Here is a 24,930-nt window from a genome sequence, read left to right as displayed (position 1 = left end):
TTGACCTAGTGAAGGATGGTGTTAAAAAGAAAAAAATACTTACAAGTTGCTTCAGTAAAATGCTTGGGAGTGATTTCAGTGTGATGCTCAGAGGTTGATTATATATGAATCCTCTGCCAAATTCTAGTTCCTGGAGCTCTTCTAATTTATGCACACCTTCCAGGCCAACAAAGAGGAGCCCAGACAATCCTTCAAAATACCAGCAGGTAGGAGATTTACTTGCATGTCTTTTGACTGGTTTTTGTTCAGGCCCTAGATATTCATGCATCATTTCACTCTTCCTATATCCTTCACCTGTCTTGTCTCAAACTGCATTTCTGACCAATGAAATGTGAGCAGAAATAACATGTGTCACTCCCTGTGAGAAATTTTCAGAGCAGTGCATAATTTGCCCCATTTCCTGTCTCCTGCCACAGGAATAGACCCTCTTTCAGCCTGGGTCCTTGAGTGATGAGAATGAGACAAAAATGAATGGGTCATAAGGCATAATATAAATATATTCTTGCTAGTTTAAGCCACTGAGATTTGAAGGTTGTTTATAATTGCAGCATGAGCCCATCCTACTGATGAAGGCACTAAAAAATCATCTGGATTTGCCCATATAAACAGAAAACAAAATGGCAAGGACACTTTTCAAATTGGCTAGAAATCACTGTTCATAGAATTTCAGGACAAATATTTCCGTTAATATTTTGAAGAGTAAATTCACACACACATACATGCACACATCAGCTTTTTGCTATTATAAACAAGCTATTTAACAATCTTGTGGTTACAAGTTGTTTACGTATTCTTAATTATCCCTTAAAATAAATTTTTAGAAATGGAATGCTGATCTAGCACGTAAGCAAAGTTTGCTATCTTTGGTCAAATATTTCAAATTCCCTTCCAGAAAATTTGCAACATTTTAAATTTCCTATGTGGTAAATCCAGTTTGGAGCAAGTTATCCCAGCAAATATTCCAGCACACCATTAACCAACAGAAAGCATCATCTCAAGAGAAATATACTTAACATACTCTACAGAGAAGGGAGAAGGGTACCGGGAGCTTGAGTTGCTGGTTGTTCATCATGAGTTTACTTTAGAGCTTTTATATTACACAAAATGGGAACAGAAGAGCAATCGTGCCCAGCTGTACAGGTGGTACTGCCCAGGCACACCCAGCTGAGGGAGCTGGTAGGCCCTGACATCCACCCAGCACTCTACTTATCAAGCCAGGTGCCCAGGCAAAGGGTTGCACACACCCAGAGCATTGGCATCTTTTTATAATTTCACAAAGATGCCATATAGACTAGTAGCAGCCTTTGGGGGATGGAGAAAGAAGAAGAATTGGTGAGAAAAGGAGGAAGGAATGGCAGTAGAAAAAGCAAAGACCAGCTTTAAGGGGATTCTAGAGTTTAGGAAAAAGAAACATATTGACCCCTTGGTAGCCTGCAAGAGCAAATGGCACTCATTCATCATGAAATAGGAGTTACACATTCAACCCTCAAAAGCAGATAGATGTCAGGCTGATAATTGGTCAATCCTGTCTCAGTCAGAGTGGCCCTTGATCAGTGTTGGGGATGTGGGACCCTGGGTTCTCTCAGTCCTGAACAGCCCCTGATTATACAAGGAATCAGTCTTGTGAGCACTGAGCTCCAATCACCTGAGTTAGTCTATGGAAGGCTTAAAGGAATCCAATGCCATCTGGAAATCTGAAAGAGTATCCTGGTCCCTGTGGGAGGAGTAGCCCACCCAAGGCAACCATGAGCACTTGCCTTTGCTGCGGAGAAGCTCTGATGTTTCCTTCAGTCTCTGGAAATTATCATCCAGCCCATCTGTAAACACTAGAAGGACCTGTTGTTTATGAGAGAGAGAGGAGGGTGGTGGAGAGCAAGGATGGATGGGAAGAAGGGGACAGGGGCAAGATGAACACTGGAAGTCACATATTTTGTAAAAATATGAGGATAAGTTTAGCTTTTGTGGTTGTATCTAGCGTTTCACCCTCTTTCATTTCACTCACTCATGTATTACTTTATTATACATTCACTTTTACTTCAACCTCCCTAAGATCCCACACCAAAAAAAGAATTTGAACCAGCTTAATGCATTCCCTTTATCAAAAACACCTTCCCAAAATAGTCTCACAATATTCACCGTTATCAATGCAAAAATACCAACAAAACTGCAATATATTTCTATAATTAAAATGTGTTATCTTTACTCACAGAAAAATATAATTTAAAAGTGAATTTCATAATTTAAGAAATAAGTCCACTAAATGCATGATTGAAGGAAAAACTAAATGTCACTTTCAAAGTTTGGGGATGTCATTTTCTAATAAACATCACATAAAATCTCTTCATCTCAGTAGGCTTTAGTGGGTTTATAGTTATTGGGCACCAGGAAGGGAGGACCACTAACAAGCCATTAGCTAGGTACTAAAGACAGCTCAAAGTGCTGAATGGAAAAATAATGGGCCCTACTCTACTTGGCAATCAATGACCATAAGAAGCTAATATCTTCCAAGTTGTCTTTGGAATGAATTCGCATCATGGAAGAATCTGGATCTCTAAACTGTGAGCAACTTGAAGACAGGGATTTATCCTTTTATCCCTACTGGCATTATTTAAGTACAGAGTCTCTAGGACTTAGTAAATATTTATTAATTGAATGAAAACATATCCCTCGTTGGTCTTTACTGAATAAGACTATGGTTTTCCACTAAGTAGACTCTCCAGTGAAGAATAGTTTATTGGCTTCAGTCACAAAAGCCTTATCCCTCCCACCATGGTAATTGGCCTCATATCATGGGTTCTCAGCATTTATTACCTTCACTTTAGCAGAAGAGAGATGGACAGTATGATCTCCCAGGGACTGCAAAAAATCCACATCCATATGGTTGTTCTTGGCAGTCTGATTAATTAAGAAGGTCTCAATAATCTCATCACTATATTTCTTAAAGCCTGAGTCAAACATAAGCTGGCCATTTGAACCAGGGACCAAGTAGCGGAACATGATGTTGAAGCCACCAGAACCACTACAGCTGATGTTGGAAAGCAGGGCCAACTGTTTCATCACCCCTGGCAGTAATCCTTGAAGCTTCTGCTGAACTTGCCTTGTGGAAGTGGAAATATCAATTCCTACAGACAAATCTATGTTGCATTCTTTGAAGATAAAAGATAAGAAAGTCAAATTAGTCATCTATAGATGCATGACCAAGCTCAGAAGATATCAGCCAACCCTCAAAGAAGAACCTCCAGCCAACATGTAGAAATATAAGCTAAACAATGGTAGTGATCATTTAATTTGGGGGATGATTTGTTATACAGCAAAGCTAACCGGTACAATATATAGTGTTTCATACCTCCACTCCTCTGCAGATCCTATTCCCTCTACCCGAGTGTCCTTTCCCATCTCTTCTATCCCAATATGGCTAACCCAATACATGTCCTTCAAGTTGTAGTTCCAGAGACCTCCCTCCCCCCAATTCCTCAAATTGACTTATTAAATGCCCCTGCATATCCATGCTACTTTACTTGACCTTCTCTCCCACTAAACAAAGATTCTTTCATAGCAGGGATTATACCATCTTACTTTCCCAATGTCTAATACAGACAGATGCTCACTAAATGTTTGATAAACTGATAAAGAAGGGAATATAAGTGAGCTTCAAGTCTCTTTCAGGACATACTGTACTATTCCCTTCTCCTCCAAAAGTTACTTTCTTCATTCACCACCCATGCATATACCTTATTTCAGAGAAGCATATTAGAAAAGATCAAGACTGACAACCACTCCCAATTTTCTGTTTCTTCTACCTTAAAATTTGTAAGCCTTCCTGGAAGAGTGTTGCAAAAATTTGAAAACCCATTGATCTTTCAGGGTATAGCCACCCACTCACAGACCATGCACAAAATTTCAATGAGGAGGCTAAAGTTGGTCACAGATGCACCTGAATTAGAATCTGGACAAATGACTTAAAATGTAACTTAACAATCATAAAAGGGCCACTATTATTAACTACTTCTGGACAACAAGCATAACTTGCAATTGTCCAGGGCAAGCCAAGAATATGGACATTTTTTCCTTAGCCAGTGCACACTGGAGTATTTGGTTCAGAATCAATAAAAATAATTATAGATTTTAGGGGACAAATTTGATGAAAATAAATAAATACTGGACCCTTTACCAGTGAAAATTGTTATAAACAATGTCTTAAAGATTCTCAGGGATCTGAGATCCAGGGTTAGTTAAGCCATGAGTTTTCCATCCCCTAAATAATACACTCTGTGCTAGCTGGCCAGATAGGTTTCCAGAATTGCCAAGACAGAAAATGTCTTCCTCCCCTCCTTTCATATAAAAATCTTGGTTTTGTTTTGACTTTTAAACCTCTAATTGAAATTCACCAAAATGGGTTTTCACAGATGTAAATCCCATTTCTACATCAGATTTAATTTCAGGAAAAAAAGAATTTCCTTTTTGCAGTATGGTATATTACCCCAATATTTTTAATTTACATTTTCCCAGGAACATTTTCAGCTGGCTTTATTCTGTAAATGCAAGAATATGCAAGCATTTCCCGCCCCCTCCCCCCAGAATATAGAGGATTGAATCTTACCAAGTTATTTCTAAGGTCTTTATGATTCAGCTTTTGATTCCAGAATTCTGGAATTAATTAGGTTCCAGCCATTACTGAGGTATCCAGCTAACAGCTAATTTTATCAAAAAGTCAAAAGACAAAGCTAAAGATGAATGTAAATCCTAATTTACTATGCGGTACAACATAATCTGAAAAGAGAAGCTGGAATCCTATGCCTCTTTTCCTGCCCAGGATAATAGCCAAGTACATATAAACAAACAAACAAAAGTGTACTTTGACTCCTGAAAAATCTGAACTGCTTAATGCAGGACATCCCACAATCCATGCTTATTTAAAAAATAATTTCACACATCCACTCTTTTCAATTGATTTCTGAATTCAGCAAGGGCATGGTAAAGTGTTATCCTTTACACAGTATAAACAAAAATATTAATTTAATACTCCAGAAAATTGGCTCCAGATTTCAACACCAAACTTCTGGAAAGTTCAAACCCTGACTCCCATTATTTCCCCTCTGTGTTTCTTAGTCTCTCTCTTGCTTTTCCCATCTGGGAATTAAGTATCATAGTAATAGTATCTGCTTCACATGAGGTTTACATAGGAATGTTGGGCTTTAAGGGTTTCATTATATACCCCTTTATATGATTTCATACTACACTATGGTTTATTATACATTACTACACTTTATTATGTATTATTATACTATATTATATCACTGCATGCCATTCCATGGCATTCTATATCACACTATATTATACTCTTCTATACTATACTACTCTTCATTATGCCTTCCAATATCATACTATACTGCACTATACTATGCTACATTACACTGCACTACACACTATACTACACTACCCTCCTACTTGAAGTGTAATTTGAGGACCAGCAGGATCATCATCATCTGGGAGCTTGTTAGAAATGCAGAATCCCACCATGACCTACTGAATCAGAATCTGCATTTCAATAAGATCTCCAGATGATTCAAATGCATATTAAAGTTTGAGAGGCCCTCTTATGCTCTACCATACTATACCAAAAAGCAATGTTGAACAGTATCTAGTACACAGACTCTAGAACCAGATTACCTCAAGTTTAAATATCAGCTGGGCTATTTACTTGGGCCAAATAACCTGATTTTGCTGTGCCTTAGTTTCCCAACTGTAAAATAATATCTATTTTATGTGAAGATTAAATGTTTTAACATGTGGAACCCTTGCAATAGCCCCTGGCACAAAAAATGACCATCTAATGGTTAGCCATTCTGATTATAATGTGATTGTGTTGGAGAATCTTACTCCCTGTGGGTAGGAGGGAATACTATCCATGAAGATATTCTCTGCATCACTTCTACATTGTAAGGTAAGTCTTGGGGGAAGAGAAGATCCAGACTTCTGGGAGAAGGAACACCTGTCTCTGGACCTTACTTCAGGATAAAAACTTGAGGAGTTAAAATGGGGTTGAGGATGACCTCAGCCATATGAAAGCTTCCCGGCAACAAATTAGAGAGGCCTCTGTACAAAGCCACATAGAGGAAACTGTTTTCTAGTTCATAAGAGCACCTATGTAACTGATAATTATTCTGTTTCTGATTCCCTTTTGGTATGCCCAAACCTTCAATAAATTGTGTTTACCTATTCCAGTCTGGTTCTTCTATCTACAAGGAATAAACCTAAGAGTTGTAAGGACTTTCTAGAGATAGAGTTCTGAGAAAGTTCAGGCCACTGGAGTCCAAAGTGGTAACAGTCATGAGAAGGATTAGAAGAATCCCCGGGGGAAGGTGAACCACAGCATCCGGTGTTCAGGCCCACTGTCCTCCCCTCGGGATGACCTTCACTCTCACCCCCAGCTATAAAGATCAGTTTCATTTTATTAACAGAAATAACATCATCTCTGACACTTAAAACAGGCTCATGGATCAAATAACAAACCCTCACACACCTTGTGGAATGCAGACCTTAAGAAGAATTTTCTTCTCCAAGTTCTGCAGGGACTCAAAATTCTCTTCATAGTACACTTTCTGCACGTCATCAGTAATCTGCAAAAGCTGAGCACTTTTGGCTTCTCCCACCCCAATGGCAAAAATAACGATGTTCCTGTCCCTGAGAGCCTTGGCTGGTATGGCTACGTCATCCTGGGCAACCCCATCAGTGATCACAATCAAATACTGATGAACATTGGGTCTCCCTCCTCTTGAACTGTCAAAAAAAGGCAGAGTAAAAGTCAGGGCTTTCCCAGTACGAGTGCCATCATTCATTTGCACAACTTTTGAGATGGCTCTGTGGATGTCTGCCTTTGAGGAGTATTGGTTGAGCCTGAATTCTTCCTGGGGGGATGAGCTGAACTGCAAAAGGCCAATCTGAATTTCATCAGCACCAATATTAGCTTGGTTCACCATCCTCTTCACGAATCCCTTCATCTTCTCAAAGTCATTTGGGGAGATGGATTCTGAACCGTCTATCAGGAAGATAATATCAGCTTGCCTATTCTTACAGGCTGGGGACAAAAAAGGAGAAAGTGACTTTCACTCAGAGCCTGAAACCAATTAATTCTGAGTCCCCAGGGACAGTCTGGGGTGGCATACATGCAACACAAAAATATTTTTACAGAGGGTGGATGAGAAAGTCAAAGGAATAAATTTTCTGTGACTCAGCCCAAATGAGACAGACACAGCTGTATGATAAAGATAAAATCTAACCAGCTAGCTTCATTCCAGGTCATGGTCACTCTGTGACCAAAATTCACTTTTGGACTCCAAGAAGTCAATACTTTGAGAATGAAGCCTATTTCATTAGATTAGATACATACACTTGGAGGGACAGAGAGACTAAAGAAACAACTTACTCTCTGAAGAGCAGATGTCCTGAACCACATCTCTTTGGATGACCTTCAAGGAATCAAACTCAGGTGTGAAAAAGGTCTTATCTTTAGCTATCTCCTTGAGCTCCATAACATTAGCATTCTTGACTCCAATAGCATAAATGATGACTCCTTCTCCCCTCAGTGCCTCTGCGGGCTCAGCGACTGGATCTTCAGATTTACCGTCAGTGATGATTATGAGATACCAAGGCACATTGCTGCGAGCAGTATCCACAAAGACCTGAGCCATCCTGCTCAAGGCCTCACCAGTCATGGTGCCACCTTTCCTCTGCTGGATGTCATCAATGGCTGCTTTCAGCTCTGCCACACTGGAATACTGGCTAAGGGCAAATTGAATATTAATTCCATCTGAGTACTGAACGACTCCAAACTGTACTCTGTCGGGCCCAATTTGGAACCTCTTTATTGCCTCATTCATGAACACCTTCATTTCGAGAAAATTGGCATCTTTGATGCTGCTAGACCCATCGATGAGGAAGTAAATGTCGGCCCTCTGAATGTGCACACAGTCTAGGCAATAAGAAGAAGGAGTGACCCATTAGAATGGAGTGTGATAGTATGTAGCCAAAGCCATTAATCCTGATCCCCACCCGTACACCCTTAGTTCTCATCATTCCCTCGGGAGGCAGCAGCTTTCTACTGAAAGCACCTGTGACTCTGCCTAGGGATATTGTTTGACCAGAAGCATGATCAGCCACACAGCAGACAGGCCGCAATGCCTGGGAGTGAGTTTGGAAGCAGCCACCAACCAATGATTGACAGGGGAGTAGTGGATACATAACCAGCTCCCTTGCCCTTTGGGTGGGACAACTCTGAGGGGAACTCAACACAGTTTCCCTGAGTCCGCAGCAAAACTGAGCCCCAGCTGCCTACAGCAATTACCTGCTCACTAATTCAGCCTCTGTTGGCTGCCTTCCTTCCTTTTCTCAAATCTCTACACCCCTACCAGTATCCCCTGGGGACTCCTCCCAGATAAATCACTTGCATCCATATCCTTGTCTCAGAGTCTGTTTCTGGGTGAACCCCGCTGGAGACATGAAGTAAGTAGTACCTGACATTTCCCAAATGGGACAAGCTAAAGTAAAATATCAGGACATATTTGGAGCTAGGAACTGTCTCGGTATCCAATCTTCCTGTTTCCCATGCAAGTCAGACTTCCTAAAATATAAGCAAAAGAGTATGCTTTCTGAAACATCATTAATTTAGTATAAAACTTTCTGTTTAAAATGAACCTTACTTAAATGAATCACTTTGTATTAAGGCTTAGACTCCAAAGAGCAAAATGGCTCTACATTTAGATCCTTTCTCAACTACTTAGTATCCAGGCTTGCCCCTTTGCATCTCAGTTTCCTAATCTATCAAATGGCAATCTTCACACCTATTCAGTAAGATTATAGTGAGGACTAAATAAGATCATAGAAAAATAGAAGAGCTGAGTATTAAAAATTAATGATTAAGATCACCCACTGCCTCATAGCAGGTTCCTAAAAAAAAAATGACGTATAATTTTCTCCTTGCACCCCTCAGAAAATGTGGTCCAGCCTTATGTTTCTAATCTCTAGACTCCCTCATCCCAGGGAGAATGGAGAGCCTTTTCATGTTTTCTGGTTGAAAGGAAGTGGTCTGAGGAGGCAGATGGGCTCCCTTGCTCAGGCCTTTCATTTGGGAGAACCTTGGTCCATGTGATATGTGGGACATAGTTATACTTTTAAAAAGTATTTGTTTTTTTCTGAATGAAATTCAATTGTAACCAGGCATCCTGCATTGTATCTGGCAATCCTATACTAGCAGGGCAGGCACTGGAAGGAGGTGTGACTTGGAAGAATGTGGAGAATAGTTATCCACCTCTCTGGTAAAGTGTTTATTGAATACTTGGAGACTCAAGGAGAAGTTATAGAAAAAGAAGGCAGAAATTCAGATCTTGCCGGAAGCCAGCACCCACTGATGACAGGTAGATAGATGGCTGGCCTGAGTCTGAGAAAAAGACTTTTGGGCAGGAAGAAGCATCTCTGGAGCCAGCTCCATGCAGCAGTGGTCCAAAGTGGCTCCTCTGCAGCCCAGGGCCTTTGCAATGTCCAAAGGATCCTAGAGCCCTGAAGACTGTCTGGCAATATACATTCAGGACAATCTTGGCAGATGGAAGTTTGAGGCAGGAGGGAACAGAGAGAATAATTTTTATAGTCTGGATGCTGCTATGCATCCATATCTATTACACACACAAAGTACTTAGCAGAGCATGTGACACATAGCTGATGACCAATAAATGGTAGATATTATGATCTTGTGGTCATCCAGGACAGATTTCTGATAAAACTGCCCCAACTTCCTTTTACCTATAACCACTCTAGACTTAGAGTTGATTTTCCTGATTCCAGGTTTCATTTTAGCAGCTATGTAGTCTGCGAACAAAACCAACTCTCAGCCCTTATACTTGTCTGTGAATTAGAAAAAGAGAAAAGGAGACTTCTCTTTCCTTCCTCCCTCCAGATTATAGGTAGGGGGTGCACAATGAAATGAAATTCGTATTTAATAATTTTGTTTCTCATTCCCAGGACAGAGAAAGGGACAAAAAAAAATACAGGCCAAAACAAAAGATGGGAATTAATTTAAATATTTTAAATCTCTAGACCTCAGCACAAATAATGAAGAAATTGCAAGATTGTTTAATGATTATTTTTAAAAAAAAAAGGCTCAGTGATTTTCCCCTGAAGACATAATCACAGCCTTTTGAATTTTAAGTTAATTATCAACATTTCAAGTAGTCAACTTCTATTATTCTGATTTGAATCTCAGAAATATTAGCATGGGTGGACAAAAATAGACATATGAACAGACAGACACAAAGATACTTATGATAGCCAGTAAGTGGAAAATTAGGGATTTAAAATTCAGGCAGTTTGACTCCAAGATGCATATACTTAACTGCTATGTTTTCTCTGGTATTTTTTTGAAACCGAATACACAGTAGGAGCTCTCCTAATCAACTTCCTCTTAAGTGGCTCACCAGATAATTGACTTTCTCCCCTCACATCAATAACACGTGAGTGATGTTCCCACAATACGCTGAGTGCCCTCCCCCTGGAAGACCCCAAGGGCAACACTACACAGTTCTGCTTCACTCAGTGAAAGATGTGAAAATTAATAAAGGGAAACCTCTCTAAATTGGAGACAGGAGAACAGAAAGGAGCATTCTCATGCCCTACCACTTGTCCATGTCAGGCCCCAACAGAAGAATCCTCAGCAGAAAAGAATCAATTATAGCCCCAATAGGAAAAAAAAAAAAGAATAATTCATCTCCTACAAGAAATCAACAACCCAGCAATTCAGCCAATGAGAAACCACCATCGCTCTGTAACTCTTGAATTTTTCCAATGGACTTTCATCCAAAATAATCCCTCCCAATTTCTTGCTTCTCAATAAAATAATATTCCTCTCCTTTGTTTGTTGAGCTTGCCTACTGTTGTTGCTATAGCTGGCCTTCTGAATTGCAGTTCTCTACTATTTCCAAATAAACCCATTTTTACTGGTAAAATAACTGACTGTTTAATTGTAAGGTCAACAAAGAGTAAGTCTAACTAAGAGCAACATAGGTTTGTCCTCAGCCTATTTATGGTAGTTTTGTTACTACAATTATACAATAAATCAAATATTGTGCAAATCAATAGGATATGAGTGTGAATAAAAGGGGTTTATTGTGGCTATGAAATCAAAGTTAACTCCTTAGAAAAGACCCAAAAAAGCAAATTGTTTTAAAGGAAATTGTTAGTGTATCAGATAGCACTACAAAAATTGAATTTTTGAGACCATAAAAATAAGGATTCCATACTCAGATTGTTTCAAAAATGGCTGTTTGCTTTTTCTTTTTTTTTAAGATTTTATTTATTTATTTATGAGAGACAGAGAGAGAGGCAGAAACATAGGCAGAGAGAGAAGCAGGCACCCTGCAGGGAGCCTGATGCAGGACTCAATCCCAAGACCCCGGGATCATGACCTGAGCCAAAGGTCAACCACTGAGCCACCCAGGTACCCCTCAAAAGTGGCTAAGTTTTCTTTCCACTTTAAAGAAACTGAAGCTAGAAATTCTAGAAACTATACTATTGGATGATTGATGAAGAAAATATACAGAACTCCAATCAGCAGGGCTCATATTCAAAATAGCCTTGGCTCTACACAAAAGATTAGCAAATTAATGTTCATTTATATTTGGAGTAAAAAAAATTTTTTATTGATGTTTGATTTGCCAACACATAGTATAACACCCAAAGCTCATCCCATCAACTGCCTTCCTCAGGGCCCATCACCCATTTACCCCATCCCCCTGCCCGCCTCCCCTTCCACTACCCTTTGCTTGTTTCCCAGAGTTAGGAGTCTCTCATGTTTTGTTACCCTCTCTAATTTTTCTCATTCATTTTCCCTCCTTTCCCTTATAATCCCTTCCACTATTTCTTATGCTGAGTGAAGTAAGTCAATTGGAGAAGGACAGTCATCATATGGTTTCACTCATACAGGGAATATAAGAAATATAAGAAGTCAAAGTTTTTAATTTCAGGAATGTTTTTATCTTTTTAGAAGTCATTTTCTACTCAAGGAGCTTCAGATTTAGTAAATCCATACTAGATCCCTAGATTTGCTTCTACTGCAAATATACATATATTTTCATGAAATTGATAAAAGGAATCAAAACAAAACAAAGATTTTATAACTATTCTGTTCCTGTTTTTAAATAAGTTGACTCCAAAATCTTTCCTTGGTTGAGGAGTGTAGGAGGTGGGTATATGGAACAAGTAAAGTAAAGATTTTTTTAAAAAAGATCAAATTTGGAAAAGGTCCACCTACCTTCTTGCGGGGCCTGGCCCATCCCCAAAATGGAAACACTTGTGTCCACAGTCTCAGGGCAGAGCTGGTTCTTAATCTTGCTTCCCACAACAGAGAGTTGTAGAAAGGACTCCAGTGAGATGACATGCTTCCAAGGAGGATATGATGCTATATTTTCCAGGTCTTTACTCTCTGAGGCACGGTGGGTGCCTACCGCATAGATGGTAACCCCTGCCCTACGGAGGAGAGAAGCTGGCTCAGACAACTGGTCTTGGGAGAAACCTTCTGTGATGACCACGGCCATCTGTAGCACACCCTGCTTGGATCGGCTGCCCCTCTCCTCAACAAAAACCTCATTTCTCAGGAAATCCAAGGCAGCACCAGTCTTGGTCCTTCCACTTCTTCTCCGGTAGGTTAATTTGTCCAAATGCTCCAACATTTTGGCTGGGGTCTGAAATGTGTCCAGGGAAAACTCCAGTCGTGGTTCCTCACTGTATAAGACCAAGCCAATTCTCACACCATCAGGATGAACATTTAGAGAGCTGACGGTGGTCTTTAAGAAGTCGATAACTTGTTGGAAATTCCATTGCTTGTCCCTGCTGAATTCCTCAACAAGGAAGACTAAATCAGCTGGGATGGCCATTGGACATGCTATAAACAAAAACGAAAAGAAGGGCTAAGCATGAGAACAGAGTAATAAAGACAATATTCCTTTTGTATTATGCTATATTTTCACTAATGTATTATGCTATATTTTTATATAGTGTACTAATATATTTCATATTACAAATTCTAATAAATATATTATACTAACTTATATTAATGAGTTTTTAAATTTAGTGGAAGCCTTTATGACCAGTATTTGGCATGATGGTCAAAGATCACAGGTTTCATATTTATCACAAAATTTTTCACTGGAAAGAGTATTTACATCACTTGCAAAATATGTACACATATGAATATCCACAAGAAAGTGCTTTCAGATCATTTTTTCAATTCATCAAAGTCCATTAGAAGCATCTGAGTCTGGCTTGACTAGGTTTTGTTCTTAATTTTTTTAGTTTCAGGAAACATTGAGTCAAATTCTCTATTATAGGCCTAACATATCCTTGGTTTAATAATTTTTCCTCTTGATAAAGATGCAAATAAGAAATTGTGACTATTAACTTGTGCATCTTTCTCTGATAAATCTCATGTCACTTCAACAGAGGTAACATGAGATGTTGCAAGGTCCTATGAAAAAAATCTTTGCCCACAAATTGGGCTAAATGGCTTTTTAATTCTCCTATAAAAGAACCTTGGCTTGAACCTGCCTCAAATGGGAGAATAGAGCTATAACTGCATGAACTCCCTTCCAAGTTTAGGGCAGTGCTTAACATAGGGAAACCCACTGAGTCCACATACCAAAGAGGTCCAAATCTCTTTTGTCACATGAAAACAGAAATCTCCCGAGTGCAGACCCAAACACGCAGAAGGCTAAAGCCAAGGTATCAACAGCTGAGTCCTGTCAAATAAAGTTCAGAGAGGCAACAGAATCACCTTATGACTTATCTTTGGCCTCTCGGTGTCCTGTAATTTCTTATAAAGAACCAAAAACAATCCTAGTTTTAAAAAGAGTGTTGCCTCTGATTTTGCCAAGTCTAAAACACTTCCTATAGAAACTCCAAGAATCTCCGACTTCTTCCTTCCTTCACCTGCTTATACCACATGTTATTACAGTTGACCCTTGATCAACATGGGTTTGCCCTGTGCTGGTCCTCTTACATACGTGAATTTTCTTTCTTTTTAAGAGCTAACACCAAAACCACAGGCATTTATTTACAGCTGCCCACCCAAGTCTCTATAAGACACAATAAAAGGTACCTGCTAGCCTCTGAGTATGAGGGAGGCCCACCCAGGCTACCAGGGGCCCTGGGACTGGGCAGGACTGCAGGTTGCCCTGTGAGTCCATGGGGTGGTTGGGTAAAGTGCCAGGTCTGGGGCAGGAGCTGGGCTGAAGCTGAGAAACATGTTCAGAGGGCAGAGATGGCACTGCACAGGAACCCATGAGCCCCTGGTACACCAACACACTCCCACTTGGTTGTCCACTCACTGGGGTCTCTGAAAGGCCCATTTCCATGGTGGTGCCCTTGCGCCTCAGAGGCCAGTGCACTCACAGGTGACCACATTTTCAGTAAATATATGTACAGTACTATAAATATATTTTCTCATCTGTATGATTTTTTAACATTTTTTTCCTCTCTAGCTTACTTTATTGAAGAATGTATGTATATGATACATACAACACAAAAAAATTGTTAATTCACTGTTTAGGCTATCTGTAAGTTTTCTGGTCAACAGGAGGCTATTACTAGTTAAGTTTTGGGAAGCCAAAATTCATATGGAGTTTTTCAACTGTGGGGGCTGGGGTAAGTGCCCCTAACCCCTGAGTTGTTCAAGGATCAACTGTATTCTCCTTACAAGTTGTCTTTAGGGTTCATCCCCTTTCCTCACTATCAGAGCCACCATTGGTCTAGACCCAGGCATCCTTCCAATGGGAATAGGTTATGGTTCAGCCTTAAAATCCTTCTCAGTCTGAGGTGTCATGCAGAATTCAGCCTGCCCCGGAAGCCTTCCTTAAAGACCACTTTAGTGATGCCATTTTTTCCTGCTTAAAAGCCTATAGTTACTTCCCAGTGCCTTTGGGATCCTGGGATTCATCCTACCTCATCCGATCTCATTTCTTACTACCTCCAAACCCTCTCCCTCCTCCAATTGGCTCCATTTTGTCACTTTCTTCCATATTTATCCAGCCCATTCCCACTTCCACACCCTTTCTCATGCTCTTCCCCTTACCAAGAGCAGCCTCTTCCCTTTTCCCTATATATTAAGATCATACCCATTGTTGAGCGGAGGGGCCAACACAATTCCTTCCGGGTCAGATTCTCCATTACACTTTCCTTCTAGTCTACTTCTACTTAATGTAGTGTCTGTAAGATGCCTCTTAGTTCCTTAGGATCTCTGCTTGGATTTTCCTCATCTTGTCTCACATGTGTTTGTCTCTTCTGACTATAAAATTCCAAGGACTTTCAAGCTCTACAAGTTGAGAGGTCTGGGCAGAGCTATAATAGTTCAGAGAAAGGAGGGATATATCACTTCTGTTGTGAGGATCAACCATAAGCACTGCCAAGAGGATAACTTAACAACTGAAGGACAAAGTTTTACCTGTAGCATCCCAGGCTAATGGTACAGTGTATTCAAGGGCAGAGACAGTGGTAGGAAAGCATGACACATATATAGCAAATGGTGAGTAGTTCAGCTTGGCTAATAGTTAGAATGTATAAAAGGACTTCATAGAAGATAAGGCTCAATGGTTCTCATCCCCAGGGGACATTTTGAAATATATGGCAGTGTTTTGAATTGTCATGGGGGATGCCACTGGCAGAAACCAGGAATGCCAGACCCTGACAATGCACTGTACAATCCTACACTACAAATCATCTTACTCAAAATGTTAATAGCACCTCCCTTAAGCATTTTGAACACCAGCTTCTCTGGGGAGAAGCCTGAATGCCCCTTCTCCTGAAGAAGGCATATGGTAACTTGAATTATTGCTCAGAAACATTCACTCCCTACATCTCACTTCCATGGGAGGACTATACTTTCTTACTCCATTGACATGACTATATGCCTTACTTGGCCAATGGGATGTTAGCAGATGATGAAACAGAGGCCTTAAAAGTGCTTATGTAATTAGATTTTCTCTCTTGCACCTCTGCAATTCCCATGGGGATATGCATAATGTGCCCAGACTAGCCTAATAATCCCAGGAGGAAGATAAGTGCTATGGAGCAGAGCAAAATGTAGATCAACCAACCCTTAGCCAAAGCTCAAATCAGTGGATAAGCCAAAGCAAGATCAGCAAAACCATTCCATTGAGCCCAAAAAGATCAGCTGATTCCAGCAGATCAGTGAAAATAAATGATTCTTTTCAGCCCCTGACTTTTCGGATGGCTTCTTATGCAGCATCACTGTGACCATAGTTAATTAATATAATGTGTGTGCTTGAGGAAGCCCAATTTTGCCTCCTCTTCCCCATCCACTGGTGCTAGTATCTCATTATCGAGAAATCCAGAATGCCCCCCTTCTCAGCTTTTTCTCCAGAGTTTCTGAGGCCTCTCAGTGGCTCACACACGTAGGCACCAAACCTTACCTACTCGAGTCTCCTTCTCAGACGCAATCCCGAATTGAGGCTTCCCAGTCCTTTGGATAACCACACTCACATCCTGCATCAACTGTCTGACTCCATCTTCTCCTTGCATCTCGTATATAAGGGGTGGAGTTGCCATCCCCTCCAGTTCTTTCCTGTCAAAGTCCTGTACACCCACAGACATGACTTTCACGCCTTTCTCCCTCAGTGTTTGTGCAGCATCCCAGACCTCATCTTCAGATTTGCCTGAGGTCATGACCACTGCATATTGGGGAATGCCCTGGAGAAACCGGCTTCCTGCTGCCTCCTGGAAGAAGGTCTGATGAAGGTATCGCAGAGCTTTGCCCGTCCTCCTGGAGCCACCCCGGAGCAAAAAGTGTTCACGGATGTGAGCAATCATCTCATCCCGGGTATGGTAGGTATTGAGCAAAAATTCAGTATGACCTTGACCACCATACTGAGCCAGACCAATCTGGTACTTGTCCCTGCCAACATCCAGCAGGCCAACCACTCTGGAGATGAAATTCTGCATCCACTGGAAACTGGCCTGTGATGTATTCTGTGAGGTGTCAGCAAGAAAGACCACATCTGCATAAGCTTGAGTGAATTCTGGAATCAAAGAGAGAAGGAAGAAGGAAAAGACATAGAGGAGAAAGTAAATCAAATCAAGATCTCATGGGATGCCTTGGTGGCTCAGTGGTTTAGCACCTCCCTTCAGCCCAGGGCATAATCCTGGAGACAGGGGATCAAGTCCCTCATCGGACTCCCTGCATGGAGCCTGCTTCTCCCTCTGCCTATGTCTCTGCCTCTCTCTGTGTGGGTCTCTAATAAATAAATATATTTTAAAAAAATCAAGATCTCATGAATACAGAAGAGAGAGAGGTACTATATTTATATAATGGTGTCCATATTGTATTTCCACCTATCACAAGACTCTCTCCCCCTTACATCCTACTGCTTTTGTTGTCTGCTTTATTAGACTAAAGCACCTCTTGCCTATTCTTCTTCCACCAATGGAAGAGGCAAGGAAAATGGACATATATGGAGCAGTTATTTTGTGCTAGTAATTTTTATACACATTATCTGACTTAAACCCCATAAAGTATCCTACTAGGCAAGTGCTATTATCTTCATTGTACAGATAAGAACATTGATGTGAATGAATGAAGCTGCTTGTCCATGCTCACATAACTAAACAGTGGCACAAGCAGGATAAAAAACATAGATCTTCTGGTCTTCCTTTGAACAACATGGCAGGATGTCCTTTTCAACCCACAAGAAGTACATTCATTCTTCAACTCCCAGCACCAATGTTCCTTCACCTAGGAAGTCCCCTCGGGTTCTCCAGTGATGGCAACCAGCTCCTTCTCCTGCCTTCCCACTACAGTCAGTGCATTCTGGCTCATACATAATTAGGTGTTCTGATGGGAAATGTAGGGTTTTGATGCAGCTTCTTACCTTTTATCTTACCCTCTACTGCTGAGCAGAGAGTCTGAAGAATGCCTCCTGAGAAATCCTGAAGGATGTTGAAGTTTTCGATGTTGAAGAGAAACTTCTCAAATGGCTCACTGGCTATTTTTTGCAATTCCTGGATATCCTGGACATTGACCCCTACCACATACACAACAACTCCATCTTCTTTTAACTTGTTGGCTGCCTCCTGGACTTCATCATTTGACTCCCCATCTGTCACCAGGATAACTATCTGAGGAACACTGTCCTTGGCCCGGCTGCCAGCTGCCTCTGTCAAGTAGTGCATCCTGATAAACTCCAGGGCACTCCCTGTGTTTGTGTCTCCTGTACGGTAGGGAAGATTCTGAATCTGCTCCAGGACCACACTCTTCAGAGGGTACTGGTTCAGCTGAAAGGCTGGGTAGATGTTGTCATTATACTGAGCAAGTCCCACTCGGACCTGGTCATTGCTGATGTCAAGTCCCAAGATGACAGAGTAAAGGAAGTTCTTCACTTTCTGGAAGTTCTGGGGCCCAATGCTGGTTGAACTATCTACTAGGAAGACAATGTCTGCCAGAGCTGCCTCTCTGCAAGCTGCAAGAAAAAGAACAAAAGGCATGGAGTCTGTGGGTCTCACTCAAAATGCTGAGAACCAATGGAGCTGAATGGTGTACAGAAAGGAGAGCAGTGCCAGTTAGACCATACTCTGTGGACTATACACCCTAAATGACAGTGCTCAGAGGCGTGACAACCTCCCTGTGCTTTTTCTTCCCTCTATTCCATCATCTGAGGCTTCTGTCCTGTTCTATTGATACTTCCGATCTTGAAACCCATTTGGACAATCCCTTCAATCTCATTAAGAAAAACCCTTCTATAAATGTAGCAGCATTCTTAGAAAAGGGTTGTCCTCTTTCTAGTGCTAATAAACTTCATCTCTATAAGTGTGCTGGTACCAACAAGTCAGAAAGCTGGAATATATCCTGTATTCCATGATACATGTCATAGTAGCTCCATCATTTAGGAGCCCTGTGACCTATTTATCACTCATCTTTTTGGGACTCGATTTTCTTCTTTGCAGCACTGAAATTTTATACCATCACTCACACTCTCAAGAGTTGTTTTGAGGATAAAATAAGATAGTCTACTGTAGACTCTCCCCAGGTCCTTTTGAATTCCTTATTACCATTTCTGTACACTGTTCCTTGGAGGACTTCTCTTCAGCTACTGGAGCTGCTTTGCCCACAATTTATGAAAGCCTAGCTGCAGCATAATTTATATTCCTGAGTTCTCCTGTAGGATCATGCTAAAACTACCCTCTGTGGAACTTTTGCCTAAGATTTCATTCTTCCTTTCTTTCCTCTACCTCTCTGACCTGTATCCCCCACATCTTTACCAACCCATTGGGAGCTCTTCCATAATAAATAATGTATATCCAAATCCTTGCCTCAAGCTCTGCTTCTGAGGGACACAATCTACAACACCTGGCCTATTAGAGTGGATCTGCTCTTAAAAACCTGGGATCAAATCCAGTTATATTACCTTTGACCTGTTTCCTTGCTTGAAAAATGCAAATAATAATGCCAGTTGCCTTAGATATCTATATAAAAGTAAATAATAATTACCCTGTGCATCACACACATCCCCATGAGTCTAACAAAGAATTGCCTTATGTATGTATCTACCAGTCAGATGGGCAATTTAAGCAAGTTTGGCAAACTATGTATTACCAAGCAAATGGTAGTTAATATTACTAAGTATATAAACCTTTTGTGTAAACCCTGAAGTGACACACAAAAGCAAGGTATATAATTTGGTTGTACAGATGCGATACCACCACCAAACTGCTAGCATCAAATGGGTGAAAAGTTTTAGCACTTCTTCCAATTTACCTACCTTATGTAGAAATACCAAAATAATGAATAAGTTATTATTTGCTCTATTTTCTTGGGCATTTTGATGAAAACCACTAGGAAGCTCCTCTTTCTCAGCTCAAAGTTTTTTCTCATAGAATTAAGTAATTAACTCATTAAGGATTCCTGTAAGTCTCTGCCCCATCACCACCAACAGAAGTACAAAGCTAATGAGAGTTATATCGTCACAGATAATGACCATAATGCTATCACCTCGATGAACTGAGCACTGTGATAAGTACTTGACCTGTATAGTTTTATTTAATGCTTTCAACAACTTTCTGAGGCAGGTACTACCATCCTAGGAAAATTTAGATTGAGAGAAAGTAACTTGTTCAAACTGACACAGTTAAAAAGTAGAGAACTGGAATTTGAACCCAGACCTTACTTTTCCCTAAATTCATCCTCATAATAACCAATATATTATACCAACACATTGGCAGTAAAATAAGCAAGCTGCGCAGAGGATCTAGATCTACTGCCCCTCTCTCCTCTTCTGCCCCTCATCCAGGCAACATGGATAATTTAATCTAGGAATAATATCAGTCTGGGAACCAATATTCTTCCTTCAAAAATGGACTTACACTACCAGCATATGCCCACAAGACTTATTTTAGAAGTTGGTAAGTTTCTGATCAATGATTGAAAGGGAGCAGAGAGTACAGATAGTTTAGGGACACTATGATATTAAAATCCAACATACACATAGGGAAAATAAGGACAATGGGAGAGATGGATAAGAGATAAAGCTTTGAGCTCTGTAACTTCTAGATCAGAAACAAGAAGGAGAAAGTTTCTGTACCTGGAAAGACGCTGTCAACAGGTTGCGCTGCCTTTGCCAAAGTATCACAGACCTGTTGCCGCAGCTTCTGAGCATGACTGCCCAGATCAGGGAAGTTGGGAACAAAAGAGGTGAACTTCTCCGCAGGACTGCTGGCGATCTCCTTGAGTTCCGCCAAAACTGCATCTTTGACACCAACGGTATAAAGTAGTACACCTGCCCTCTTCAATGCCTTGGCAGCTTCCTGCACAGGATCCTCAGCTGGGCTGTTGCTGATCACCATGGCCATCTGAGGCACGCCCTGGCTTGCCCGACTCCCTGCTGTTGCCTGGAAGTGGTGATCTAGAAGGAACTGCAGGGCCAGGCCCATCTTGTGGCCCCCAGATTTAGGCTGAAGTTTTTGAATGTGTTTCAACACATCACCTTTGCGGGAGTAGGTAGAAAGCAGGAATTCGGACTGGGGCACATCACCATACTGAGCCAGCCCCACGCGGATGCTGTCTTTGCTGACATTGAAGCTGTTTACCATGATGTACAAGAAGTTCCGCACACCGCGGATATCCTGGGTATTGAGGCTGGTGTCCACTAGAAACACAATATCTCCCACAGATGCCTCCCTGCAGACTGGAGGAGACAATTCAAGATAAAACATCACAAAATTGACAGCTATGGCTATGGCTCTCTCTCTCCCCATTCGTGGCCTTTACAGCCCACAGATCTGCCTGCAAGGCTCTTTGACAATAGCTAGCATGCACAGCCTAAGCATATCATCATCTTCCTAAGCTTCCTCGTAGCAACCATCTACCCTTATTCACCTTCCACTCTCTGTTTCATTCTAACAGACATCTGACCCCTTCAGCGAGATCCCTGACCGTGGCCCTCCATCCATCCCTTAAAGTTAATAAAAGAAAATAATTCTGACCAGTAGAAGATGCTGCTGGTACCCCACCTAGATATTTGCTGGCTGGCACACCTCTGTCCTAGCTGCTTCAAGCGCTATAGTTAACTGCTTCCCTCTGAAACTTTGTCTAGAGACCTGTCCGTGGCTGAAGGGAGAAGAGCAGCCACATCTGGAGACACCTGGAAAGTCATACCACCTGAGTGGCCAATGTTCAATGACACAGGGTTACAAACACCTGACCCCGTTGCTCTCATGGTGCTATTTAGATTCTAGCAGCTTCCATGGCTCAGGCCAAGGCTGGATGTTAAACTGAGGCTACATCCTTGCTTGGCTTCTTCAAACCCCAGCCTATCTCACTTCTCTTTGGTTTATCCTAAAGAGTATTCCCTCACAATAACACGTTCACCAAATCCCTGTCCCAGTTTCTGCATCTCGAGAACCTGACCTAAGATATCTGCTTTGCAGTTCTGAGCTCTCTAGCAACCATAGTTTTATCTTGTGCCATTACTGTAAGTGTGGCTCCTATTTGTCCATTGGCTCCCTGAACTCAAGCTTGCACTATACAACTACTTCTCCCAAACCCAGTTCTAACCCCGGAAACCACAACCCCAACAGTGGCCAGAGCGAGTGGTGCTCCAGCTGGGCCCACCCTGGTCTCCAGCATAAAAGGAATCAGACACCAGGTGGCTGTAGGACTGGAGTCAATAGCTAATCTTTCTGCTTCTCAGATTGCATCTCTCTATAATAAAGGTTTGACCGGATGACCTGGTCTCTTCCAACTCAAACATTGCATTTCTGTGACAAGAAGTAAATATACAGATTAAATACTGTGCATGTGTGGACAAAAAAAGAGAAGCAGTAATTATGATCTCTCTGTTCGTCAGTAACCAGCATGACTTGTCCCCTGTACTTCGCAATTTAATTGTGATGATGGTAGGAGAATACATGAATCAATGATGAGAGAGAGGAGAAACGAAAGCGGAAAACAGCTGAAGATGATGTTAGTATCAAGTGGCTCAACAGCAAGGGAATGATTATCCCACACCGATTAAATATATCTTGCATTTGGTTTGTGCCAGGAGGGTTAACATACTGACTGGGGTTGGCCCTGTACTCTTCTTCCCTCTCCACTTTAATCTCCATAGTCCAGGCTCCTTAGTCTAAATTCTCAAAGCTGCCATGTGGTCCCTACATGCATGCCATTCCATCCCCTGAGTTTCTCTCTCTCTCTCTCTCTCTCTCTCTCTCTCTCTCTCTCTCTTTGGACAAAGTCCCATGGAATCATGTTCTTTTATCTTGATTTGTAATGTAACATTCATCAATGTGCTTATGGCTAATGGCAGTCTCCCTGATTAGACAGTGGACTTCAAACAAACAGATGCCATATCTTTTGTTTGTTATCCATCACTTGCATGTCTAGTATAGGCACCTCCAAAAAAATATTTAATGAAGGAAATATTTAGGAAAGAGAAAAGAAGAGAGGGATAGAGAAAGGGAGAAGATATCACTTAGAAGAATGGAAATATTGATAAGGGATCAGAAAATTTTAGAGTTAGAAATAATCCTATGAGATTATATAATACAATACTGTAGCCACTAGGTATATGTGGTGATTGAGCCCTTGGAATGTAGCTAGAACAAATGAGCAAATAAATTTAAAGTTTTACTGAATTTTAATTTAAATAGTCACATGTGCCTAGTGGCCACTATATTGAAAAATGCAAGTACAGAATAATGAATCCAATTCATCCATCTCACAGATAAGGAAAGTAAGACCTAGAAAGGCAAAGTAAGTCACATAAATCAGTTCGAAAAGCTAGTCTTAGAAACCATGTCTCCTGACACCCAGTCCATACTTTGGACTGCCAGAAAGAAGATAAAATTGAAAGTCCATATTATAGAAAGGTAAAGATCCTGTAAGAATTAGGCAGAGAATGGCTAATGAAGGGTGGCATGCTCCAGGGACACTAAATCCATCTGCCGCTTCTAGATTCCAGAGTCCCTCTTCTCAGGAGTTTGCTTAATCTTGGTCAGAAAGCCAAGTGGAATCATGATTATTGAAAAGGCAGATAATGAATGAGCTCATGAACCTTTAAACTTTATTTCCCTTTGGCACTCCAAGATGCAATCGCGTTGAGAGGAGAGAGTTCTGTGAGTACTCCAGGGATGGCTGACTGGTTTGTCTCCTCAACATCTCTTTTCAGAGGGATCAAACAGACATGGAAGTGTTTCCCTGATCTTTCCAGTTATAGAATAGTGTTTCAGGTTCCATGACATGCACCTTGAGATATATATTACATTTTCACGCATTGTTATTTTTCTTAACACCCCCACCACCACCAGTCCTTTGTCATATTAGAAGGTGTTTGAAACATGAAAAGACTGCCACAGCTTCTGCTCACAAGATCAGGGAGTCCGAGCTGGAGGGAAAATATAGAGAGCTTCATGGGTTTTTCCCCCCAACAAATAACAGTCTGTGAAGTTATATATAAATATTTAGACCTCAATATTGTCTCAGTGGGGCTTCAGGCTACTCAAACAATCTTTTCATGAGACTTTCATTGTGAAAAGTCACAATAATCTGTTAAAATGACTGTAAAAAAATTGCAGAGGAGTCACTGGCATCTAGTGAAGCTATCCATCTTGTGATGACAATTACATCTCAGAATAGCTCTGCCAAAGGAGATAAAGCACAATGCAGAGTCAAGAGAATAGGCCCATGTTTACAAAAGCATTTGAGAGCCTGGTAATACATTCAGAAGCATAGCATTTTTCATAGCTTTTTTTTTTTTGTCATATGAGGTTAAGCTTTGAAAAAAATCCAGTGTCCATCATTCACTAAAAGCTTCTAGATTCTAAGTTCTTCTAAAAAGAAGCATTTCCCTTTCATTAATAATGAAGCTTCTATAATATTTTCTTTCAAGATTCACTACTACTAGGTTCTTGGCAAGGTCATCATTTTTGGCTTAGAGAATCCAGTGCATAATGCATTACCAATTCTCTGTGACTTGATGAAGCCAAAACTAGCTGCAAGGAAGATGAACTCCCAAAACGTCTTCCAAGTCTTCATTCTGGTTATGTACCTAAAGAAAAAAAAGAAACCTCACAATTAAAATTATGTCTTCATACAGTTAAAATGAGTGCATCATATCATGTGCTAGTTATATCTCAAAAAGTGAATAAAATATATATATATATAACAATGTCTTTGCCCAAACCAATAGAAACTTGATAAAAAATAAATAAATAAAGGACTGTGGCTACATTGTTTCAATTGTACAAGAAAAATGATCTTGATGACCCAACTCAGGAAGAGTTTTGTAAACACCCAGAGTGTATACCTCAGACTTCACTGTTTAAAGTTGTCCATATATGACTATAAAAGGATAAAGCATATGGGGCATGGGTTGAATTTCTGTT

The 24,930-nt window shown here is 40.8% G+C and overlaps 1 protein-coding gene across 1 annotated transcript in view; it reads right to left on the bottom strand.

Annotated features, from left to right (window-relative positions):
* The window catches only part of LOC129507006 (collagen alpha-4(VI) chain-like), a 91,788-nt gene extending 67,203 nt beyond the window's left edge, over nt 1-24,585 (bottom strand). The window contains exons 1-10 of the mRNA XM_055321101.1: nt 24,505-24,585; nt 20,631-21,233; nt 17,925-18,512; nt 16,470-17,075; nt 12,299-12,928; nt 7,427-7,972; nt 6,524-7,078; nt 2,812-3,146; nt 1,758-1,836; nt 44-189 (exon numbers count right to left, since the gene is read on the bottom strand). Coding sequence (XP_055177076.1) covers nt 44-189; nt 1,758-1,836; nt 2,812-3,146; nt 6,524-7,078; nt 7,427-7,972; nt 12,299-12,928; nt 16,470-17,075; nt 17,925-18,512; nt 20,631-21,233; nt 24,505-24,580 — 4,164 coding nt within the window. The 5' untranslated portion in view covers nt 24,581-24,585. The remainder of the gene's footprint in view (nt 1-43; nt 190-1,757; nt 1,837-2,811; nt 3,147-6,523; nt 7,079-7,426; nt 7,973-12,298; nt 12,929-16,469; nt 17,076-17,924; nt 18,513-20,630; nt 21,234-24,504) is intronic.
* Between the last annotated feature and the right edge of the window lie 345 nt (nt 24,586-24,930).

This window comes from Nyctereutes procyonoides, unplaced genomic scaffold, assembly GCF_905146905.1.
Source record: "Nyctereutes procyonoides isolate TBG_1078 unplaced genomic scaffold, NYPRO_anot_genome, whole genome shotgun sequence".
Lineage (NCBI taxonomy): Eukaryota > Metazoa > Chordata > Mammalia > Carnivora > Canidae > Nyctereutes > Nyctereutes procyonoides.
Note: the sequence above shows the minus strand (reverse complement) of the source record. Positions and strands in the feature narration are given on the sequence as shown.